This window comes from Orcinus orca, chromosome 8, assembly GCF_937001465.1.
Source record: "Orcinus orca chromosome 8, mOrcOrc1.1, whole genome shotgun sequence".
Taxonomy (NCBI): domain Eukaryota; kingdom Metazoa; phylum Chordata; class Mammalia; order Artiodactyla; family Delphinidae; genus Orcinus; species Orcinus orca.
The window spans coordinates 78,300,761-78,326,424 of record NC_064566.1 but is presented as its reverse complement, the minus strand read 5'-3'; the positions used below and the strand labels follow the sequence as shown (position 1 = coordinate 78,326,424).

General features: G+C 42.4%; 1 protein-coding gene across 1 annotated transcript in view; it reads left to right on the top strand.

The window, feature by feature from the left end:
* LOC101279704 (lysine-specific demethylase 4D-like) overlaps positions 1-25,664 on the top strand; it is a 61,920-nt gene that overhangs the window by 21,996 nt on the left and 14,260 nt on the right. The window contains 1 exon segment of the mRNA XM_049714091.1: positions 8,666-9,324. Coding sequence (XP_049570048.1) covers positions 9,147-9,324 — 178 coding nt within the window. The 5' untranslated portion in view covers positions 8,666-9,146.

Sequence of the window (25,664 nt, the reverse complement as noted above, 5' to 3'; positions counted from 1 at the left end):
TGTGTGTTGGTGGAATATCAAATAACAGTCAAGCTAAGAAGAAAGAAAAGAGAATTTTATTTGAGTCAAACTGAGGGTTATAACCCAGGGAACAGATTTGCAGAAGCTCTGAGAACTGTTCCATTGGTCAGGAGTTAGAGATGCAATTTTATACATTTCTGAGACAAAGAATTTCTGTGTTATATTGACAGGTTAGCATTCTACATAAAGTTGATCAAAGATGTTTTGGGCAATACAGCTCCCTGTATGGGATGAAAAAGAAATTAAAATAACCTTAAAACTACAACGTTGGTGTCTGAATAAAGCAACCATTTTTCTTAAAGGTTGATTACATCCTCCTGTTTGAGGAGGTCTGGTTAATGTACAATACAGATGCACATTGCACATTGGGAAAGGCCTACCACAAAGCGGGCATACTATTCTTTTCCTTTCTTAGATTGATTTCCCGGTCATAGAAAAATTTATGATTTTCCCTCATCATTTGCCTTGCTGCTCTCACTCAGTACAACAATTAGAGATTATTCATGTTATTGTGTGTGTTAATAGTTTCTTCCCTTTACTTGCTGAGTAGAATTCTACTATGGGACTGTTCTACAAATTGCTTATTCATTCTCCTATTTACAAACAGCTGGACTGTGTCCCATATGGGCTACCTAGATTCAGCTGCTATGAGCAATTTTGTGCAGGTCTTTTTGTGGGCATATGTTTCCATCTTTCTTGGGTAAATACCTAGGAGTGTAATTGTTCTGCCATAGGGCATAATTCTGCATAACATTATTTTTCAAAGAAGTTATTTAAAGTGAATCTCTAATTATACACTCTTACAAGAATGTATGAGAGTTTCAGTTGCTCCACATTTTCACTAACATTTGAAACTGTCTGTCTTTCTAATTGTAACAGTTCTAGTAGATGCAGTTTACGAATGTGTGTGTGTTTTGTTTTTAACACCTTTATTAGAGTATAATTGCTTTACAATGGTGTGTTAGTTTCTGCTTTACAACAAAATGAATCAGTTATATATATACATATGTTCCCATATATCTTCCCTCTTGTGTCTTCCTCCCTCCCACCCTCCGTGTCCCACCCCTCCAGGCGGTCACAAAGCACCGAGCGGATCCCCCTGTGCTATGCGGCTGCTTCCAACTAGCTATCTACCTTAGGTTTGGTAGTGTATATATGTCCATGCCTCTCTCTCGCTTTGTCACAGTTTACCCTTCCCCCTCTCGATATCCTCAAGTCCATTCTCTAGTAGGTCTGTGTCTTTATTCCTGTCTTACCCCTAGGTTCTTCATGACATTTTTTTTTCTTAAATTCCATATATATGTGTTAGCATACAGTATTTGTATTTCTCTTTCTGACTTACTTCACTCTATATGACAGGCTCTAGGTCCATGCACCTCACTACAAATAACTAACTCAGTTTCGTTCCTTTCTATGGCTGAGTAATATTCCATTGTATATATGTGCCACATCTGCTTTATGCATTCATCCTGTTGATGGACACTTTGGTTGCTTCCATGTCCTGGCTATTGTAAATAGAGATGCAATGAACATTTTGGTACATGACTCTTTTTGAATTATGGTTTCCTCAGGGTATATGCCCAGTAGTGGGATTGCTGGGTCGTATGGTAGTTCTATTTGTAGTTTTTTAAGGAACCTCCTTACTGTTCTCCATAGTGGCTGTATCAATTTCCATTCTCACCAACTGTGCAAGAGGGTTCCCTTTTCTCCACACCCTCTCCAGCATTTATTGTTTGTAGATTTTTTGATGATGGCCGTTGTGACCGGTGTGAGATGATATCTCAGTGTAGCTTTGATTTGCATTTCTCTAATGATAAACGATGTTGAGCATTCTTTCATGTGTCTGCTGGCAATCTGTATATCTTCTTTGGAGAAATGTCTATTTAGGTCTTCTGCCCATTTTTGGAGTGGGTTGTTTGTTTTTATAATGTTGAGCTGCATGAGCTGGTTGTAAATTTTGGAGATTAATCCTTTGTCGGTCGCTTCATATGCAACTATTTTCTTCCATTCCTAGAAACCCTATATTTCTAATAACTTGTCTATCAATGCAAACTAATGATTAGATTTTAATTAGAATGTTTCAGGTTTTTACACATTAAGGGTAATGCTTGTTAAGGATGTGTCTATTTGTGTTCTGTACTTTTTTCCTGCTTTTGGTTACATCGGCATTCTTTCTATAATGGTAGATTTTTATCTGCGTCCCCTGTTTTGTTATAACGTGATATGCTTGTACTTTTTTCTCTTATGCTTATGTTTTTACACTTTTTTACACTCCGCTGCGACTCGCGGAGAGGGCAGGCGCGACGGGCTCCTCGCGGCTGCGGGACTGGGGAGACGGGACATCCGGGCGTTCCCGCCCCCTTGGGCTCGCCATCGGGGTCACCGCATGCGCACGCACACGCATACGCGCGGCCCCGCGCCGGATGCAGGCCTGGCGGGACCCTCCCCCGACTCAGAGCGGGGAGGCGCGGCCAGCGGTAGGCAAAGAGCGGCGCTCGGCCCCACCACAGGGCCGGCGCAAGCCCTCCTGCGAAGGCGAGGGGCTGTGCCCCACGTTCTCTGGCAGTGGCCACCGTGACCACTGCACGCTTGAGAAGGGCAGCGGCTGGGGTCCGGTACCCCAAGGCTCCCTCTCGGACAGCTAGAGAAGGCTTTCTCACCGACGGTGAGTCATCCCCCACCCATCGACTCTCCCCTTTGGGCCCACGGAGGCGCTCCACGAGCCGCCAAGTCCACGACTGGGCGGGGGGTGGGCGGGGGGGTCTGCGGTATGGGTAAGAACACGGCCCACAGGAGAGTTCGCGGCCACAACCGGGGGCACAACCTCTCCCTCCCCCAGGCTTGTCCATCGGGCTCCGGAAGGAGGGAGCACGCCCCAGAAGCGCGACAGACCCTCTTCTCACAGGCCCCGGCCCAACACGATTATACGGTTGAATACTTTACAGCACTGAAACAGAGGAGTCCAGCTGCATGCAAAGACGTAAGTGATGAAAAAATACACCAAAAATACACTAAAGGACATAAATACAATTGTGTTTCTTCAAGGTTATATAAAGTTTTCAAAAATGGACAGAGTTTTAATTTTATAATGTTTCCCCAAATTACTATGTGGATAGTTAGGATAAGGTCAGTCCAGGAGGCAGAAGGGGCTGTAATCTGGGCAGAAGAGCACAAGTCAGGCAGCCAGGTGCCTGGCAATGTTGCATTTCTTGACCTGGGTAGGGGTTCCACTTCTGCTTACTCTATAGTTATTTGTTGAAGTGTACATATATGCTTTATAGATTTCTGTGAACACTTTATATTTCATAATTTAAAATATTTTTGAAAGTGCTCTAAAAGATTATGTCACATAGTGGTTCATAGAATCATTTGGTTTAGAATGTGCTGTATGGTAGACTGTTTCCAAAACTCAGAGTATGTTTCAAATTTTTTTATTCTAATATTGTTTATTAATGCCTTCTCCTGTTTATTTATTATTTACAATATTATATTTAGTAATACCTAAACTTTTGGGCAGTTTTAGATTTACAGAGCATTGAGCACGTGGATCAGGGAGTATTGACCCGACCCCACTCCCATGTCCCCCTATTAGTAACGTCTTAATTCCCATGGTATATTGATGACAATTAATGAACCAGTGTCAATATGTTATTGTCTACTAAAGGCTATCCTTGGTTCAGATTTCCTCACCTTTTACCCAACTTCCTTTTTATGTTCCAATATCTCATCTAAATTACATTTAGCTTTCATGTCTCCTTAGGTTTCTCTTGGCTGTAACAGATTCTCAGACTTTCCTTGTTTTTGACCAAAAGTTTGTATAGAAACCTGACAGTCGGGGGGAATACTGGTCAGGTATATTGTAGGATGCCCCTTTATTGGAATTTGATGCTTTTCTTATGATTATCTTGGGTTTCTCTGTTTTTTTGGAGGAAGATTACGGAGGGAATTTTGTCACATTTTAATCACATCATATCAAGGACATATACTATCCAAATAATTTATGGCTTTTTTTTTTTTTTTTTGGCCACGCCTCACAGTTTGTGGGATCTTAGTTCCCTGGCCAGGGATCGAACCTGGGCCCTAGGTAGTGAAAGTGCGGAGTGCTAACCATGGACTGCCAGGGAAGTCCCAGTTTATGACTCTTGATGTTGACCTGGTTAAAATGGTGTTTGGCAGGGTCCACCTCTATAAAATGACTACCCCTCCCCGAGTCCCATCACCAGTTGCCACTCTGCACCAGCTTTTCCCAAGCAGGGAGCACTCTCTTCCTGTAGCAGGGAGTACTATATAATTTATTAACCTGTTGTTTCTTTATTTTATTTTTTAAGTAACAGACTTCTATTTTATTAATCATTTATACTTTTGTATATGGTTGTTTTCCCTTTTGTTTTTTGAATTGTATCATTTTTATCTTTTTTTTCTTTCAAATAATTCTGAGGTATTTTGGTTTAGTTTTTACTAACTACTTGCAGACAACATAAAAATCAATAGATTTTTAGCTATTATATGGATATTGTTGTAGATGTTATGTGGATATTGATTTTTAAATAAATATGGTGGTGGTCCCTTTTTTCGTTATTGACTTTCAATTTTATTTCATGATTGAAATAAAAGATTGATCAAGAGGGTACTCGATACATAGATTCTGTGGAATTTTTATTGAGATTTATTATGTGGTCTTAACAGTGGTAAATTTTTGTAAATGTTTTATATGTGTTGAAAAGCATTTTGCTATGTGGTTGCTGCAGGAAATATAATCAAAGTTGTTAACTTCATTGTTTATACTTTTGTAACATTATTAATTTTCTTCTGTCCTCATGTATCAGTTTCTGGAAGAACGGTGTTTGAAAAAAAAACCTCACACCATGATTGCAGATATGTCAGTTTTACCTTATAATTCTCAGTCTTTGTGTTCTGTGTCTCAGTGCTATGTGTCTAGGGGCATAAAGTGCATCATTGTAATCTTTCCCATGACTTTTTCTTTTTCATAACTATAAGCTGCCCTACTTTTACCTTATAAATGCATTCGATATTAATTGCTGCTAGACCAGGTTTCTTTTGTTTAATAATTGCTTGGTTTGACTTTCCCACTCCCTTTATTTGCAACCTCTTAGTTCGCTGTAAGACTGGTTTAAAAACTCAAAGTGGCGCAGACAAAGTGGGCTGACCAACGAGAGCAATTACCGTTGACTGGTGCTGATCAGATTATACCTTTGCCCAGGTAGCAAGCCAGAGCCGTCAGGACATGGGTCTGCATTTGGAGGCCAGCTGCCCAGAGAACACTGTCTCTCTCTCTGGGTCCTTGAATATCTCCAACTGGAATCAGGATTTTGTTGGTAGAAGGTAGGTCACTTTATTTCTGTAATTTGTGCTTATGAGCAAAAGAGTTATTTTCCTACCAGAAGTTTTAAAAAGTGACACTGTTTATGCATGTAGAGAGAGAGCGAGAGAGAGGGTACTATACATTGGGATATCCTTTCCTTGAGTTTTTACTTTTAAACTATTTTCCCACTTGTGAAGTTAATTTTTTTCTTAATATTTTCTTGGTAAGAATCACAAAAATTTTCAGGAAAAAGCACCTCATTTAGTGCACTGCGATGTAATGGGAATGAGAGGGTTTCTAGAACTGGGTCAGGAGTGTGTCAATTGGAAGGGACTTGAAAAATATGTGGGATCAAATTAGAGATTTTGATTGGATATGAGGGTATTAGATTTGGGGTGGTACTGATTGAATTGAAATTGGTGTGGGACATATATAGCCAGACTTTGAGCACAGCCTGTTTCTTTCAGAGGCTGAATCCTTCAAGGAAACTATTTTCTGGGTCCTGTGTATCATCATTTGGGATTAAGATTTTAGACTGGCAGAAGGCAGGCACTTTTTTGGCCTTTTTTTTTTTTTCCTTTAAAGCATAAAGATGAAAAGGATGACATTTTATGCCAGAAAGCAACTTTTTTCCCCTGGTAAAATTCACATTTATTTATGCATTTAAAGTATAAGCATTGCATGCATATCATTTTTAGATTTCTTCATTGGGGCCATGTATTTCTGTTATTAAAGGGATTAAAACCTTTTTACTCTTTCACTTCATAATTGATTGTTAACTGGTGTATGGGATCTATAGATTTTGTTTGCTAATCAGTGTCTAGAAACTTGATTGAACCCTATATATCTTTTTTTTTTTAACATCTTTCTTGGAGTATAATTGCTTTAGAATGGTATGTTAGTTTCTGCTTTATGACAAAGTGAATCAGTTATACATATGTGCCCATGTCTATTCCCTCTTGCAACTGCCTCCCTCCCACCCTCCCTATCCTGCCCCTCTAGATGGTCACAAAGCACTGAGCGGATCTCCCTGTGCTACGTGGCTGCTGCTCACTAGCTATCTATTTTACGTTTGGTAGCGTATGTATGTCCGTGCCACTCTCTGTATTTGTCCCAGGTTACCCTTCCCCCTCCCATATCCTCAAGTCCATTCTCTAGTAGGTCTGCATCTTTATTCCCATCTTGCCCCTAGGTTCTTCATGACAATTTTTTTTTTTTTTAGATTCCATATATATGTGTTAGCATACAGTATTTGTATTTCTCTTTCTGACTTACTTCACTCTATATGACAGGCTCTAGGTCCATGCACCTCACTACATATAACTAACTCAGTTTCGTTCCTTTCTATGCCTGAGTAATATTCCATTGTATATATGTGCCACATCTGCTTTATGCATTCATCCTGTTGATGGACACTTTGGTTGCTTCCATGTCCTGGCTATTGTAAATAGAGATGCAATGAACATTTTGGTACATGACTCTTTTTGAATTATGGTTTCCTCAGGGTATATGCCCAGTAGTGGGATTGCTGGGTCGTATGGTAGTTCTATTTGTAGTTTTTTAAGGAACATCCTTACTGTTCTCCATAGTGGCTGTATCAATTTCCATTCTCACCAACTGTGCAAGAGGGTTCCCTTTTCTCCACACCCTCTCCAGCATTTATTGTTTGTAGATTTTTTGATGATGGCCGTTGTGACCGGTGTGAGATGATATCTCAGTGTAGCTTTGATTTGCATTTCTCTAATGATAAACGATGTTGAGCATTCTTTCATGTGTCTGCTGGCAATCTGTATATCTTCTTTGGAGAAATGTCCATTTAGGTCTCCATTTAGAAATGTCCATTAGGCCCATTTTTGGAGTGGGTTGTTTTTATAATGTTGAGCTGCATGAGCTGCTTGCAAATTTTGGAGATTAATCCTTTGTCGGTCGCTTCATTTGCAAATATTTTCTCCCATTCTGAGTGAACCCTATATTTCTAATAATTTGTCTATCAATGCAAATTAATGATTAGATTTTAATGAGAATGTTTCAGGTATTTACACATTAAGGATAATGCTTGTTAAGGATGTGTATATTTGTATTCTGTGCTTTTTTCCTGCTTTTGTTTACATAGGCATTCTTTCTATAATGGTAGATTTTTATCTGCGTTCCCTGTTTTATTATAACGTGATATGCTTGTACTTTTCTCTCTTTTCTCTTATGCTTATGTTTTTACACTTTTCATGGTCTACAAATTGCATTTTGGTTTCAGTCATCATTTCTATTGGGTGTTATGTTTTGTTTTGTAATTGTTTCAGCTTATTTCATTGTTTTCCTTTCCCTAATTTATCTTTTGGGTTAAGCCATCCAATTTCTTGAGTTGAGTGCTTAACTCCTTTCTTTTCCAGCTTCCTTAATGTCCTTACTGTTGAGTTAAGTTTTAATTCCTCTTTTTCTGTCTTATGATTTGTCCTAATTCTTTATTTTTAAATTTCAGCTTTATTGCTGTATAATTGACTTTTAAAATTGTAAAATATTTGGTCAACTTTGTGGTGATTTGATATACATTGTGAAAGGATTCCCCCCATCTAGTTAATTAACACATTTCCTTCATATATTTACTTTTTTTGGTAAGAACATTTACATCCTACTCTTCTGGAAAATTTCAAGTATACATCACATTGTTATCAACTATAGTCACCGTGGTTAACATTAGCTCCTGAGACTTTATTCACTGTGTACCCTTTTACCCTCCCTTCCCTGCCCTCCCCCACAACCACTTTTCTACTCTGGTTCTGTAAGTTTTACTCTTTTTTTTTTTTTTTTTTAACATTCCACATATAAGTGATACCATGCCATATTTGTTTTTCTCTGTCTTACTTTACTGGACATAATACCCTCCAGGACCATCCATATTGTTGCAAATGACAAAATTTCATTCTTTTTATAGCTGAGTAGTATTCCATTGTATCTATGTACCACATCTGCTGTATCCATTCAACCATCGCTGGACATGTTGGTTGTTTCCATATCTTATCCATTGTGAATGTGGGAGGGCGGATATCTCCTTGATATTCTGTTTTTATTTCCTTTAGCTATATACCCAGAAGTGAGACTGCAGCATCATATGGTGGTTCTAGTTACAATTTTTGAGGAACCTCCATACTGTTTTCCATAGTATGCACCATAGCTGCACCAGTTTACATGCCTACCAAAAGAGTGTACTTTTTGCCCTTAAATTCAAACTTTGAAATTAAGATTACTATACAGTTTTCTTTTACTTGATGTTAAATCAGTTTGTTCTGTCATCCACTTTTTTTCAATAATTTGTACTTTCTTTAGGTTTGGCTTGGAAACTTCCATGAAGAGACTTTCTGCTACAGTGAGGTGAGAAGCCACCCATGCACTCAAGCGTGGGAATCTGGAGAGGTCTCAGGCACTTATACCCCCAACAGAGGAAACTCACACAGCTGCAGGCTGAGGCAGGACTTAGCTCAGAGAGCCGTCTCCTCTGGGAAATACTGGATTTCCTTTGGCTCCAAAATGCTGACAAGAGTGGAGTCCTTCTGGTGGATTGACAAGCCTGGAGAAGATACCACCTCGTTTGTTTAAAAGTTCAAGTCTGAGTTCCTGCCTTTCAGCTCTATCAAAACTTCTTTAAAAATAAAGGAAGTATAGGGGAGAGGTTACTCCCCAGCATTCTCAGGTATCCAAAGCATACCTAAGAAGCTGGCAGTCCGTTGCTTATTCTGTTGCCGCCACGCAGTCTAAGCACTTTGGGAGCCAGAACCCAAGTTGTAAGATTACGATCGTCCACCCAACCATGGAAGAATTTGAAGATTTCAGCAAATATATTGTTGCCATGGAGTGGCAAGGTGCACACCGGGCTGGCCTAGCCAAGGTAATTCCACCGAAAGGATGGAAAGGCAGACAGATGTACGATGATACCGATGACATCTTAATAGCCGCTCCCCTGCAGCAGGTGACCACTGGGCAGGCAGGTGTGTTTACTCAGCACCACAAAAAGAAGAAAGCCATGACCGTGAGTGAGTATCGCCGCTTAACAAACAGTGAAGGACACCAGACTCCATTCTACTCTAATTTTGAGGATCTGGAGCAAAAATATTGGAAAACACGCCCCTATGATTCACCAGTATACGGTGCGGACGTCAGTGGCTCCTTATTCGATGAAAACACGAAGCGGTGGAACCTTGGACACCTGGGAACCATTCAGGACCTGCTGGAACAGGAGTGCAGAGTGGTCATCGATGGTGTCAACACCCCCTACCTGTACTTCGGCATGTGGAAGACCGCCTTCGCCTGGCACACGGAGGACATGGACCTTTACAGCATCAACTACCTGCACTTCGGGGAGCCCAAGACTTGGTACGTGGTGCCCCCGGAGCATGGCCGGTGCCTGGAAGGCCTGGCCAGGGAGCTTTTCCCGGGCAGCTCGCGGTGCTGTGAGGCCTTCCTGTGGCACAAGGTGGCTCTCTTCTTGCCCAAGGTCCTGAAGGACAACGGCATCCCCTTCGATCGGGTCACTCAGGAGGCTGGAGATTTCATGGTGACGTTTCCCTATGGCTACCGCTCTGGCTTCAACTGCGCGGAAGCCATCAATTTTGCCACCCAGCGCTGGATCGATTATGGCAAAGTGGCCTGGGAATAGGGCTCTGCATGACCTTTGGAAAGATCTTCGTCAGAATAAGGGAGATTTCAGGTGAGCACCCTTAGGATATTAAAAATGGGTGGTTGGGTGGGGACTCTAAAAGGGACCTATAATTACCAGCTGCGAAGGGAGTTGGATGTTAGAATAGTAACATTAAGACCAGAGCTTTGTAAGGTACTGGAATTGTGTGTGTGTGTGTGTGTGTGTGTGTGTGTCTTCTGTTTTCCTGAAGCAATATGGAATGGAGACTTTGTTTTCTTGGAGCAGCACGGAAATAGGAAGGTGGGGAGGCTTTATCTTCCTTTCCAGCCAGGCTTGGAGATGGAACAATAAGATGAATGTGGGCATGAAGGTGAGGAAGATGGGCCGTGTCCCTGGCATGCACTGTAGAGAAGAAAGGAGACTTGGGGAGGTCTGCATTGTCACCAGACTGTGAGGCCACCTTCCCTGGCCCTTCTCCAGAGCTGCAGAAGCTTTCCTTCCTCATCATGGCAGAGAGAGTTGACCTCCAGGGGAAGCTGACTCTGTCCATTATGAAGTTTTGTCCTTGGTATGGGAAATTCCGGAAAGGCTATTACTCTGGATAGTAATAACAATTCTCTATTCAGTTCTCCTTCCCTATCACCTCCCCTGCAGCCTCTTATTTTTCTTTTAATGGTGAAGTAAATAAATGTGATGCTGTTGATGTGGTTTTGTGTTGTCCCTGCAGCCACAAACTCAGTCCATCCATGGACCCACTCTGTATGCGTATGTGCAAAGTTGAATCTGAAGCGTGATGTCTTTCGTAAAGCAAACTTTTCCATAGTCACTGCTTTGAGCTTTCCAGCGGTTACTTAGAGGGGAGAACTGGACTTAGAGTCAGCAGAAATGGCATTCAAACCTGCGCTTTGCTACTGTCTAGTCGTGGGAGCTTCAGCCAAAAAATCATTGATTTTCTCTGAGCCAGAATTACAGTGCGAGAATTTTGTGAAGATACTGGGGATGTAAATGTAACAGGCATGTAAGAGTTGCTCAGTTAATTTGATGTGCATTCAGACACTCTCCTGGCCTCTAGGGCCAGCCCAATGCCTAGGACATCCACTCGAATTCTTTATGTGATGCTTAGTTCTACTGTTGTGTTCCTCACCACAGCCCCAGGCTTACACGTTGACTTTTCTTTTAATTAATAGACTTTATTATTGCAGAGTACTTTGCAACAAAATTAAGTGGAAAATACAGGGGATTCCAACATACTCGGTCCCATGGTTCTCCACCAGCATCCACACCAGAAAGGAACATTTGTTACAGTCGAAGAACCTGCACTGACACCTCATTATCACCCAGAGTCCTTAGTTTAATTTATTCACTCTTGGTGTTGTACAGTCTATGGATTTGACCAATGTATAATGACATGTATCTACACTTATAATACCATACAGAATAGATTCATTGCCTAAAAATCCTCTGTGCTCTGCCTAATCATCCCCCCTCCCCCCCCGACAACCACTGATCATTTTACTGCTTCCATAGTTTTGTCTTTTCCAGATGACTTCTTTCTCGTAGTAATATGCCTTTAAGTTTCCTCCATGTTTAGTGGTTTTATAGCTCATTTCCTTGTATTGGTGAATAATATTCCATTGTGTTTTGTATGACCCTTTATTTATCCACTCACGTGCTGAAGGACATCTTGGTTGCTTCCAATTTTTTCTGCAATTATGAATACAACTACTGTAAACATTTGTGTGCAGGTTTTGGTGTGGCTGTAAGTTTTCAGCTCATCTGAGGAAATAGCCAAGAGTGCGACTGCTGGATTGTGTGGTGAGAGTATATTTAATTTTGTAAGAAACTGCCATTTTTTTATTTTTCTTTATTTTTATTTTTTTTGTGGTATGCGGGCCTCTCACTGCTATGGCCTCTCCCGTTGCGGAGCACAGGCTCCGCACGCGCAGGCTCAGCGGCCATGGCTCACGGACCCAGCCGCTCCGCGGCATGTAGGATCTTCCAGGACCGGGATTCGAACCTGTGTCCCCTGCATCGGCAGGCGGACTCTCAAGCAGTGTGCCACCAGGGAAGCCCTGCTAATTATTTTTACCGGTAGAAAACTGATTTTTTTTTTTTTTTTTTTTTGGCTCATGATCTACCGCATGTTTGCACAAAAGGTCACACATACCCATTTACAAATTCCACTCCTTGTCGTATTTGTCCTTGTTGCAGTGTTACAAAGGAAAGGTAAAGATTTCAGAATCATTCAAGAGCCAGAGGACCCAGCCTTTATTCAGACTCCTACCCCAGCTTGTTTAGTAGTCTTTCAACAAATCAGGTTTCGATGGCTCTCCATTTGCCAGTTTAGGCAAAATGAGCTCTTAGCCACATTGCACCTCTAGAGTTTGCACATAACAAGTTCAGATCAGGGCAAACATAATTTGTGCTAAATAAATATTACCTATTAGCATTATTACTTAGGAGCCCAAAGTTGTGAGATGGACATTAGAACCTGTACTTAAATGTAACTCGTAGAGGTTGGAATTCGGATCTTGGGACTCCTCTAAGATTTGTATAAAGGGTCAGTTATGGATCTGTGTGACTCCCTGGCCACAGTGAATTATTCGTAGAGATTAACCATTACACCAGTTCAGTTTCCGTGTGTATAAGGATTCCTTTCCAGGTATTTGGAAATAACTTTACCATGATATTTATGTCGTTAGATTGTTACCGTATATGGGTCTTGAAGTTGCTTTTTCCCCCAATGTTTGTGTTACCTTTCATCACTTTAAATAGGAAAGCACAAACAGTTGGTAGGAATTGGCTACCGAGGTAAGTGGAATGGACACTGATGTGAGTTGAACAGATCCTGGTGAGGAGCAGCCCTTGCCCATCCCGCTCTGCTCACCAGCCGCTCAAACTGAAATGCCTCCCAAGCTCCTTGTCATTGACCTGCAGTGATTACAGGGTAATAGTGAGACCCTTCTCACGGTTCCTCAGCAAGTGGTGGGTGTTAGGGGGATAAGCAGTTTCAGGGAGGACAGAGGAAGGGCAGAACTGAGCCCTGTTGGGCATGGGTAACATGTTGGAGGTGCCACTCAATGAAAATGCAACATTTGTGTGGCCGGGTTTCTGGATTTGTCTAGGATCCTGGCATCCAGTATCCTCGTGCCCTAAATGTTCAGGCTCCTCTACCTAAAAAAGAGCTACGTTAAATCCTGTAGACCTCAGAGAGCATCTTTTCTTTGTCCCATCTCTCAGAGAGCCTTTTCTCAAAAACTTCACATGGTGTCTATATATTTCAGTGCCCGTTCACTCACTCTCATTAATTCATTCAGCACATGTTTGCTAAGCACTTACCGTGTACCAGGCACTGTTTGTGGAATTGGGGACACAACAGTGAAAAAGGCAAAGTTTCAGTTCTCCTGTAGCTTATATTCTCATTATAAAGAGAGACATAACAAGTCAAGCAGTCACAAGGCCTAGGAGAAAAAATAAAGCAGAGTAAGGGGTTAGAGAGTGGCAGGACTGCTGTGTTGGAAAGGGTGGCCTCTTGGGAGTGTGGTCTTCGAATGCGTGCTGTGGACAAGGGATCGAGAGCATCACCCTAGGCAGAGGGACAACACATGCAAATACCTGCGGTGGGGGCACCCTTAAGGGGCTCACAGATTAGCAAAGTGGCTGGAGAGCAGGAGAGAGGCGGCGGGAGCTGTGGCGGGGGGAAGGCATAAAATGTCATAACTCAGTGAATGCAAACTCCTCCCACTGTGTGATTGGGGCCATTGGTGTTTTAGGTGACCTGGGGGTGGAGAAATTTGGGGGCCACAGAGTCTTTGAAAGCACGGATAATTCACAGCCATCCCTGGAAATGGCTCTGTCGTTCCTACCAGATGCAAATCCTGAGAGCGGAATGTCTGTATGTTCTCGTTTCCTGCTGTACCAGCTGACATGTCACGTTTCTGACTTGTATTGCATTATGTGGGACTTTAACAGAGCCAGCAGATCACTGACATTCACTAAGTTGACAACAGCCATCTCAGCTATGTATGAGCAGCAGCAAATCAATGCAGTCAGTATTTTGGAATTGTGCTGAGGCCCATATTCACATAATGTGGAGGGCAGTGAAGGCATCTCCTCAGGAGACTTCAGGAGAAATCCTCTGGATAAACAGCTACCAGGTGAGAGATCAGGTGTGAGAGTTGAACGGGCTATAGATTTAGAATTTGAGGCTATGCATGGGAAATCCTTGGCACCAGAGACGGATAATTTTTAGGAAAGAGCTAGGATTAAGAATTTGCAAAGAAAGAGCTCAGGATCCATTCCCTGGGAATGTCAAGGGTCTATTGCATAAATTTCTTTTTCCTGAGAAACTCCGTAGTAACCAGGTGACCTAACCTCAGCTCGCTTGTGGTATATCACCTTGACTGTACTTACACATGACCCTCTAGGACCCTGAGTACTTTATTACCCTATGGTTTAGCTCATGGATTGAACCAGATTAAAACAGTTGATAATTATCTTTCTTGGCTTTCTCTGTTTAGTGAGGACTCAATGAATATTGTCAATTGAGTGAATGACTTGAAACCACCAATAGAAATGAAAAAAAAAGCTAGTATCATAAGAAACACCTAAAATAAATAAATAATTCCTATTACAGCATAATTGCTTTTATGTTAATTGTCTTTTAAAACAAGATATCCAGTTCTAAGCTGGGGTTTGAAATAACTTACAGAACCAGAAAATAAACTCTGTTTCTCTTATTCCAATATGAGACCTTCATTCATTGACTCCACAAATATTAAGCACCCTCACCGTGCCAGGCTAGTCCTACATGCTAAGGAAACATAGTATGACGTTTATGATCTGCTTGGAGACAGACAGGCAGTTAGGCAGTTTCACCACGCCACAGCTTCTTCCCAGCTACAGTAACCATAGCCAGGCTCTCCCCCAAACTGCTGGTTTTAGAGCCTCTGAAGAAAGGCATCTTTTACTGGGAACAGTCAGCCTCAAGTTCAGGGCCAAAGCTTCTTGGGGCTCTCAGAGCTGTTTCAGTCTGTTCTCGGGCTCATGGCAGCTCTCTTGTTTACTTTTCTCAGTCGTACCTGACAAATGGGCACAGGTCACCTTTTGGGAGAATGATGGCTGCTCCAGGCATTCCTTTCTCACCAGGTGTGCAGGGGGATGGGACTGGCTTTGAATGCTCCCAGTGGCTGCTTCACTCTAGGAAGTGAGTGTGGCTTACTGTCAAATCCTCCCTTCCTCCACTCATGACACTGACATTCCTTGGCTCCTTTAGGGAGCTTGGTCGTTTGAATTCCATTTCCTGTGTTCCATTCCGTTTTCCCACGATCTCCCCCCTTGCTATGGACCGAATGTGTCCTCCTAAAATTCATATGTTGACACCTTAATCTCCAGTTAGGGATTTGCAGGTGGGGCCATTGGGAAGTAATTAGATCATGAGGGTGGAGCCCTCATGAATGAGATTAATGCCCTTCTAAAAAGAGAGACGATTATCCTCTTCAGCATGTGAGGATGCAGCAAGAAGGTGGCTGTCTGTAAACCAGGAAGAGAACCCCCACCAAGAACCTGACCATGCTGGCACCCTAGTCTTGGACTTCCTGCCTCCAGAACTGTGAAAAGAAAATGGTGCTCAGTCCCCCCACTGTATGATATCTTGTGATAGCAGCCCAAATGGATAAAGACACCCCCGTAACTGCTTGTCTGCAGTTCACACTGGCTACTCTAGGAGAAAGGTAAAAACAAGTAGGCTAGTGACAGGAAACATGGCTACCATATTATGAGGGTCTACAATGTGCCAAGAGCCCTGACTCCCAATTTGTATACATCGTACACTTTTCTTTCCATAAGCTCAGTCTGTAGAGTCGGGCAGATGGAGATTGGAAGCCCAGCTCTGCCTTTTGCTAGGGTGACTGGCAAGTGATTCAGCACTCCGAGGCCCCTGCTCCTGGGAGAGCCAGCGGGGCCCAGCACACACCCTGTGTCCAAACACAAGGGCTGCGCTCATAAAACCATGGGACCTCGGCAGGCTGCTTCTGGACATGATAATAACAGAACTCACAACAATAGGATGGCTGTGAAGCTCAACTGACTTAATATAAGTAAGAGACTTAGAGTAGTAACTAGCTTGAGGAAAAACAAGCTATTATTTCACATCTAGTTGAAGATTTTTTTTAAAAAGTGTGATTTCAGCACAGTGTTCGACAAGAAGCACACAAAGTCTAGCTATTATCGAAGTTATTATTATTACTTATTTTGTATTACTTTAATAATATTATTCATTACTATTATTATTTTCAGACATAGAGATAACAGACGTGGGGTTGTCCCTGGTAAAGTACTTGGAAGGAGAATGACAAAGGAAAAGACTATAGCTTCTTCTTCCTTTTTATTAACTTTTTATTTTGTTTTGGAGTATAGGTGGTCAACAATGTTGTGTTAGTTTCAGGTGCACAGCAAAGTGATTCAGTTATACATATACATGTATCTATTCTTTTTCAATTTTTTCCCATTTAGGTTGCTAGGTAATATTGAACAGAGTTCCCTGTGCTATGCAGTAGGTCCTTGTTGGTTATCCATTTTAAATATAGCAGTGTGTACACGTTAGTACCAAACTCCCTAACTATCCCTTCCCACCTTCGCCTCCAGTAACCGTAAGTTTGTTCTCTAAGTCTGTGAGTCTGTTTCTGTTTTGTAAATATGTTCATGTGTATCATTTTTTTTAGATTCCACATATAAGCGATATCATACAATACTTGTCTTTGTCTGACTTACTTCGCTCAGTATGACAATCTCTAGGTCCATCCATGTTGCTGCAAATGGCATTATTTCATTCTTTTTAATGGCTGAGTAATATTCCATTCTATATATGGACCACATCTTCTTTATCCATTCCCCTGTCGTTGGACATTTAGGTTGCTTCCATGTCTTGGCTATTGTAAACAGTGTTGCAGTGAATACTGGGGTGCATGTATCCTTTCAGACCATGTTTTTCTCCGGATATATGCCCAGTACTGTGATTGTGGGATCATATGGTTGCTCTATTTATAGGTTTATTTATTTATTTATTTATTTTTTTGCGGTACGCGGGCCTCTCACTGCTGCGGCCTCTCCCGTTGAGGAGCACAGGCTCCGTACATGCAGGCTCAGCGGTCATTGCTCACGGGCCTAGCCACTCCGCGGCATGTGGGATCCTCCCGGACCAGAGCATGAACCCGTGTCCCCTGCATCGGCAGGCAGACTCTCAACCACTGCGCCACCAGGGAAGCCCCCTATTTTTAGTTTTTTAAGGAATGTCCATACTGCTCTCCACAGTGGCTATACCAATTTACTTTGCCACCAACGGTGTAGGAGAGTTCCCTTTTCTCCACACCCTCTCTAGCATTTATTAAGTGTGGATTTTTTGATGATAGCCTTTCTGACTGGTGTGATGTGATATCTCACTGTAGTTTTGATTTTCATTTCTCTGATAATTAGCGATGTTGAACATCTTTTCCTGTGCCTCTTGGCAAAGGCTGTAGCTTCTTATCACTCAAAGCGTGGCCAGGATCCACAGCACGGACATCGCCTTTGACTTTGGTGAAGTTCAGGAGCTCAGATTTCGGCCGCAGACCTACGACTCAGAGTCTGCATGTTAAACTAGATCCCAGGTGAGTCAGGGGCATGTTCAAGGTGGAGAGGCACTGCTCCAGTGCGCTGGACCTCAACCTACTGGAATCACATTTGAAACACACTGATGTCTAGATCCTCCCCCCATCCTCTCACCACCCCAAAATTCCATCTCCATTGGCTGCAGTACAAATGTTAAAACTGCTGTGCAGGCATGCTTGACACCCACCCATCTAACTTTTGGTCCATGGGCAGTTAGGCTGCAGGGGTGGATGGGAGTTTAGTTTCTTCAGCAAGTGCCAGTGAGAGGGTTTGTTTTGTTTTTTTCTCGAAATGCCCAGTGGAAGGATGGAGGGACACGGAGAGAACACATTCTTCTCTCCCGCCCCTGCCATTCCCCGTCTTCATTCCAACTATGGACAGGTGACAAGGCTCTGTGCAGGCTTCTTGGCCAATGTTTCTGTTTCTCTGGTTGCTGTTCACAGTGTCCAGCTCTGCTGGCTGGCAGTCTGTCACTCCTGTGTACCTGGGGCTTGGCTTTCGGTGGTGGGGGTTTGTATTTCCTTGAAATGGGGTTCATGTCCTTCCTTCATTCACTCCTGCCCACTGCTTACAATACCCAGAGCCTGCTGACCTTACCTGTGAGACCCTTGACCCCTGGTAGAAAATTCCCATTGCCACCCGGTTCAGGCCGGTTATCTAAGTGACTGCTGCTGTAAGGAAGGCGGCTCATGCCCCATCGTAAGGCCAAGGACTCTCCTGGGGGCCAGTCTACTATTGTTTTGTGGGAATGAGGGTCATGGGGTTGTCATTTTCTGAATTTTCCAGAGAAGCTAACAACTTGGGATTATATGAAAAAAAAATGTTAATGTTGACAGCTAGTTAAAAAAAAAAAACTTCCAAGTCCTGACATCAAGCCAAATAAAACATTTCCGGAGTTCAGACTTGCCCCCCGTTCTAAAGAGCCCATTTGGATTGCAAAGATTCCACAAGCCATGGGGGCTAATCCAGATGATCTCGCTGGACCTTTGGAGCTGCTAGAAAAGGGGAGACCCCCGGAATCCCCTAAGCCACGTGGCCAAAGGTTTTTAATCCAGTGACTTGTTAGTTTGGTAGCCCCTCTGCTGAAGGCACGTCTTCCTTAGGGCTAAGCATGGCTGTTTCTGACACTCACATCTAAGACCTCTGTGTGTTCTCCTAGGGGGACAGGGGACCTCTCTGCCTGACCTGAGGCCAGATATGGTAGGAGTTGTGCAGGGCAGTTGTATTTCCCTAGGACAGCAGAATGGAACGAAAGAAAGGACGGGTTACACTCTCTAATCTTCTCCCTCCCCTCTTTTCTGCCCTCCCTGAATGACAGACAGCCGCAGCATTTGACAGAGCCCCTTGTTTAACGCTGCCACGTCTCTGCTAGTGACCGAATGTTTCTCCCTCAGTATTGTCTTTATACAAGATGATGTGACCTGTGCTTGTTGGTAATATTACATCTGTAACAGATGCCCTCATTGTTGGGCCCTCGGTCCATGTGGAGCAGATTAATAATGCAAAGACAAAGGCCTCAAATACTCAGTGACTTTAAGAGCAGAATTTGCTGCAAGGGACAGGGGCCTGACACTGTGTTTGGCAAGGTGAGGGGATAGGCCTGTGAGAGAACAGGAATTGAGACCACAGTCTAAACGCCATTGGAATTATAGGCAGAGCTCTTGGGGTAAACGGGCGGGGAGCATAAAGCATCAAGAAGAGGCATCCGCATGTGGAGACAAAGAGTAATGTGGTTAAAATGACAGGTCATCTAGTCACCACTGGTGGACAAAATTAGGAGACAGGGGAACCAGGTAGTAAGTCTAGGGAGACAGTAGATAGTTCAGTGAACATGGCCAATGTCGTGGTTCTTTTTGCTCCTTTCCATTTTTCTCAATAAAGCCTTTTAAGACAGATCAGAGGAGGGTGGTCACATACCAAGTATCTCCTGGATCTTAGCATGGACCACTGAGATTTTCCTTGCCCCTCCCTCATCTTCTTATTGCAAGATAATTTGTGTTTTATCTTTATTTTATTGAAGTATAGTTGGTTTATCTGTACAATGTTGCATTAATTTCTTCTGTACAGAAAGGAGATTCAGCTATATATACATATATATATATATATATATATATATATATATATATATATATATATATACACACATTCTTTTTCCTATTCTTGTCCATTATGTTTTATCCCAGGATATTGAGCATAGTTCCCTGTGCTGTACAGTAAGACCTTGTTGTTGATCCATTCTATACAAAATAGTTCGCATCTGCTAATCCCAAATTCCCAAACTGTTGTGTTTTTCAATATCTGCTGGATGTGTTGTTTTTTTTTCCCCAAATTTTTGTTTAGTTGCCTGAACCTTAGTGAAGTTACTGTTGCACAGCGAGGTGGAGATCGTGTCTCACTGTTTCACCTGCTACACGGGCCCACACACTAGCAGGCATTGTCCTAATGAGCACTTCCTGCCCACAGTGATCCCAGCGCTAGTGCCCCGGAAGGCTACCTGAGACTTGGTCAAGGCCAGTGGATCAAGGGTTTTTCGGCCTCTGGAGGGTTGTGCTGCAAAGGTTCTGTGCTCTCTTGATTTGGAATTGAATTGTCAAGGTGAATCCTGCAGCTAACCTGTTTTTAATCTGAGTTTAATCTTTCTGAAAAGAAAACCAGAGCCCTAAAAATACCTGTCTTGTAAAATCCAGATTTTTGTAATTGCATTTTTTCCCCCTAATGAAAGACTGGCCACCTACCTGCAGTGAAACTATATGGAAGAAACAAACTAGTGTTTGCTCAGTTTTGCTATAGGTTAAGTGCTTCACATTGTTTAGCTCATTTCATTCTCATGTCCAAAATGTGACGTAGGTATTATAATTCCCATTTTACAAATGAGGGACTTAAGGCTCAGCTCAAAAAGCTTGTAAATGGCAGAGCTTAGATTTAAATGAAAGTCTCCTGATAGCCAGACCTCTGCTTTTCCCATTGATCTGCACTTCTGGAGTCCTTTTGCAATTGCCAGATGGTGTTCTATTCAGACTAAGACAGACACATATAGACAGAGATAGGACTGAATGTTTGCCTTAATAGGTTTTGCAGTGTTAAAAATAAAGAGCCTATTTTTAAATTCATAAGTAGTTATAATGGAATAGATACTTAGGCAAATAGATTTCTGAAATAAATGTTTAAATTTCCATATTGAAAATCAAGATGACCTGGTAGAAAGCTGAGATTGTGAGTTCCAGGACAGCTGAGACCATGTTTTATATACTCTGTGTCTCCAGCAATTAGCCCTGAGCCTAGCCCACAGTGGGGAGGAAGGCACTCAGTGTCTGCTGAATGAATAAATAAGTGTCTCCTGTATCCACATCAGTATTTGGAAAAAAAGAGACCATCTGCTTAAGTCAAATGGTCCTCCTTCACCCACTGAACAGACTGTTGTCTTCAACATTACTGCCATAGACCGAGTGTTTGTCTCCCTCCAAAGTTCATGCGTTGAAACTTAAGTGATGGTATTTGGAAGTGGAGCTTTGGGGAGGTGATTATGTCATTAGAGGAGAGCCCTCATGAGAGGGATTAGTGCCTCTAGAAGGAGACCACAGAGAGCTTGCTTGCCCCTTCTGCCATGTGTGTATACAGCAAAAAGACGGCCATCTATGAACCAGGAAGTTGGTTCTCACCAGACACTGACTCTGCTTGCCCCTTGATCTTTGACTTCCCGGCCTCCAGAACAGTGAGAAATAAATGCTTGTTTCTAAGCCACTGTGATATTTTGTTATATCATCCTGAAAGGACCATGAAAATACTAAATAATATTAACAGGGGTTAGGCAAGAGAGCCAAGCCAAGCAGTTTATCCATATCTGGAGAAGGTGGATTTTGGTCATCTTGCTTCATGAGAACCTCCATTTCCTGTTTGTATTCTAAAATGACTCAGGGCCTTGGTGATCTGTGAACAACTAGTGAAAATGAAATACTCCCCTGAGTTTTTTAAAAATGTATATTTACGAAACCTACAGTGGTTTCCAAACTTCAACTGAATTTAATACTATTTGCTTTGAAAACGAATTTCATTTTCCCTCTTGTAAGTTTTTCTGTATAAAATTTTATATACACAAAAGTAACAATAATTTTACTTACCTGTGGTGCAAAGGCAGTTATTGAGCTTTTCTCAGTCTTTCATCATCCTTTGCGTATGTTCACTCACTGTGATCATACCATGCATAAGTTTTTTATTCTACTTTTCTAATTATTCTTTCTATTATAAACATATTGATAGAACTTCATTTTCCTTTGTTCCTGGCAATTAAAAAAAACTTTCATAATACGAAGGCAATATATGTTGAAGTTCAAAACAGAATGTTCTGCTTTCTCCTGTTGACAGTCGAATACATTTTAAAGGGGACACGCAATCAGCAAGAAACAAAAGGCCAGGGAAGCTCCTTTTGATCCCCTGCCGAAATATATAATATTCACTCATGTCTGCGTGTCTGCCATCTGAATAAACTCCTTTTGGGGCCCAGAGTTGAGCTGAATTAATGTTGGTCGGGGAGGCTTAGGAGTTGCTTATAGAACTAGTCTCCAAGGTGCACTAGAGCATCACTGGAAATTTGCTGGTATTTTAAAAATGTGTTTATTGCATCTTCTCTTAGGGATAGCAGGGTCTACAATTGGAAAACAAGACTTTCATTAGTCACTTGGGGAATGGTAGTCCAAGGATCACTATCCTCTTAAGAAGAGCAGTTGGTTAACTTAGGGCTTTGGATTTGTTCCCTGCTGTATGCAGGTTTGGGGTGAGAGCTGGATTTCTGAGCCTCATTGTCAGAGCTCCTACTTCTCTGCTGTGTCTCAGAGTACCAGTCGCTCTAATAAATGATTAGGAAAAGAATGTTGACTTAAAGAGGCATCAAACTTTTACCTGTCCAAGGTATCCACATCTCAGTAGGTCTCAATTATATCACCTTTCTGAGATCTTGGCTAAGATAAAGGGATGGGTACCAGATGCTGCCACCAACTCCAGGCCAAGTATTAAGAGCAGCTTCTCTCTTTCCTGGGAAATGGGTCAGTCATGCTATCATTTGCCATTGCTATCTGGGACATTGGTTTAAAAATGAGCTATATAGTTTGGCTCTGATGAAGTTAGAAGAGCTATATATATTTTATATCTCTATCATCTATTAAATATTCATTTAGTACTGTTTATGTGCTATGTATTTTTCTAAGCTCTTTGTATCCTGAATTTCATCACATCTAAGATGCCACTGATTATAAGCTACATCATTATTTTTCCTACCACTGAGGCAACTAAACTCTGCTATGCTATCGACTGTAAATTGCACCTCAATTTCAGACATGTTAAAATGTGAAAAATGCATGGCTTAGAATTAATGAAACATGGTATATTAATGCATGTTGTCTAGGAGGTAGGTTCTATCACTCTCCTGATTTTGTAGATGAGGAAACTGAGGCATAGAGAGGTTCCACAATATGCCCAGGAGCACACTGCATTTGCACCTAGACAGTCTAACTCCAGGGCCCAGCTCATAACCACTACACTGTTCTCCCTGCAGATAAGGAAAGCCGGAAAAAAAAAGTTTCTGAAAAGTTATTTTAAATATTTCTCTGCATGAGGAGACTCAAAGTTATTCCTGTCTGCAGTTGTCCCCTAACATCTGGATCTATATCCAAAATCTGAGCAATCCGGAAGTGCTCAGGAGTTCTATGGACCATATGTCTATTTTAGTGCAAGCTCATGGGGTGAGTGTGCATGTGGACACATGGCTGCTTCTGTGAGGACTGAGGTTGTCTAGTATTACTTCTAGACATCATCCAAGGTTTAGCTTTGCCAGAGAGAAGACACTTCTCCCCACAGTTTCAGGAGCGCGTGATTCAGCCTCCTGTTGGCTTGGGTATCAACCACCCCTTTTGACTCTGAGGCCTTCTGCTTCTCACTTGAGGGTTGAGCCTGGTGTCCTTTCTTAGGTTTAGTCATGATGAGGAAAATGAATCAGGCATCCTCACCCAAATAGCACCTACTCCTCAGCCTCCTTGCCTCTCCTCATAATGCAAATGTGGTTAATTTCCTCACTACCTGTCAATTTCATACAAGAGTTTGACAATCAACAGAGAGGAGTGACAAAGAATTAGCTTCAGGAACCTAGAAATTTAATCATTATTTTAGTTTAGAAGCCACAGTTTCAACATATCTCATCATTAAGTATGATTTTACACCATTGCTGCTGTTTTTTCAGAGCTACTTCTCCCCAGATTAGCTTCAGCGACCTTTCTCTGCCCTCATAGCACATAGCTCTCTTAAAGAGCACTTCTCACACTGTATCGAAACTTCTTGTCTGTCTGTCTGTCTGTCTTCCCTACCTACTTCAGGTTCTGAGGTACCAAGTTCTGTATCTGTCTTGCCCTGGGCTAGAGGTGACACAGCTTGAAGTCTACGTTACAGAACTCACTGGTGGTGTGAAAGTTCCCCAGCGTTGTCCTTCCCTGTCTCAGGCAGAGCATCAGTTAACTTCTGCTTTCTTTTCTGGTTACCCATGGAGCCCTGCGAGGTGCTGGCCTGAGAGCAGGGACCAAGTCTAAGCTCGTTCCGCCCTGGATACTCGGCATCTAGCCGGTGCTCATGGTAGATGTTTTCAAAACATTTTGAAAATGAATGGACTAGAGCCAAGAGACTCCAAGTGAAATTTCATGGAAGGGTTTTTCTCCCTTGCTTTTATTCATTTATTTAATCCCTGTATTGAATACTTACTGTATAGCAGGCACTATGTATATATATGAGGGGGAAGGTAGCAATTAGATACAGGGGAAATACTGGGATTAATAGACACAATCAGGGAGTTCCCTGGTGGTCCAGTGATTAGGACTCCGTGCTTCCACTGTAGGGGCCTGGGTTCGATCCCTGGTCAGGGAGCTAAGGTCCCAAAAGCTGCAAAAAAAAAAAAAAAAGGCACAATCAGGGCCCTTAACATCACGTAGGACAGGAGGGCAAGGGATGAGTGAGGACATGCTTGTTAGGAAGATGGATGAGTTGAGGACCTAATGTTTGGCTGCATTGTGTTTAAAAAAAAAAAAAAGGAAAAGGTAAATGAAAGAGTTGAAGAGATGGGAATACAAGGTGAGAATTCCAGGCCGAGGGAAGTATTTTATGATGTAAAGTCTCAGGACAAGAGAGAGCACTGTCTGTGGTAGAAACTGCAAGAAGTTGAATAGTACTGCTCAGAGCAAAGACAGCCAGGTGGCACAGGCCAGAGGTGAGGCCCAAGAGGAAGGGATCAGATCTCAGTGGTGTTGGGGGTCAGGGAGGTAGCAGGGTTTCATCCTAAGGCACATGGAGAGCGATTGACGGGCTGTAAGAGTAGGATGATGTCATCAGATTTATTTTAGGAAGTCACTCCAGCTGCAGAATGGATTGACGGGGATGAAGGGATTCAAAACTGGGTATGAGAGAAGAGGTGGTGAGGACTGCAGGGCTGGAGAAGGGTCTAGTTTGACTCATGTCTTCAGACAGCTTGGAAAAGAATCAACCAACCCACTGAAATCCAAGTAGAATGTCATTTTATTCCACATCAGCCATTATTCTTCCCCTTCAGGTCTTTGCTGACAGCTATTGACACATGTTGGATTGGCATGGGTGTGAGTGCAGAGGCCTAAGAGGATCTAGTTAGAAACCTCGTCCCCAGGAGAAGAGAGTCAGTGGCAAAGAAAAGGGACCAGAGGTGATCAAATGGAGACAGTGAATTATGGCTCATAAAGATGCTGGGAAAGACAGGCTTCCCCTAGAATGAGCTGTCAGTAAAAACTTTAATTAGATCAAGGTACTCCCATGACGTACTGTGTTCTAGAATCTTGGGGTGAGGACATTTGTAATTTGCAAAAGTAAACTCAATATCATCATATAACTTCCCTTTGGAAAGCAGGCAAACAAAAAGAAGCTTTCTTGTTTGTACTATAAAGTAAAAGGAACTAAAGTAGACAAAATCAGCCTGGCTGTGGGATGTGCAAATGTTCTGTGTTATGTGCGTGTTGGTCACTGACAGGGGTCTGGGGAAAA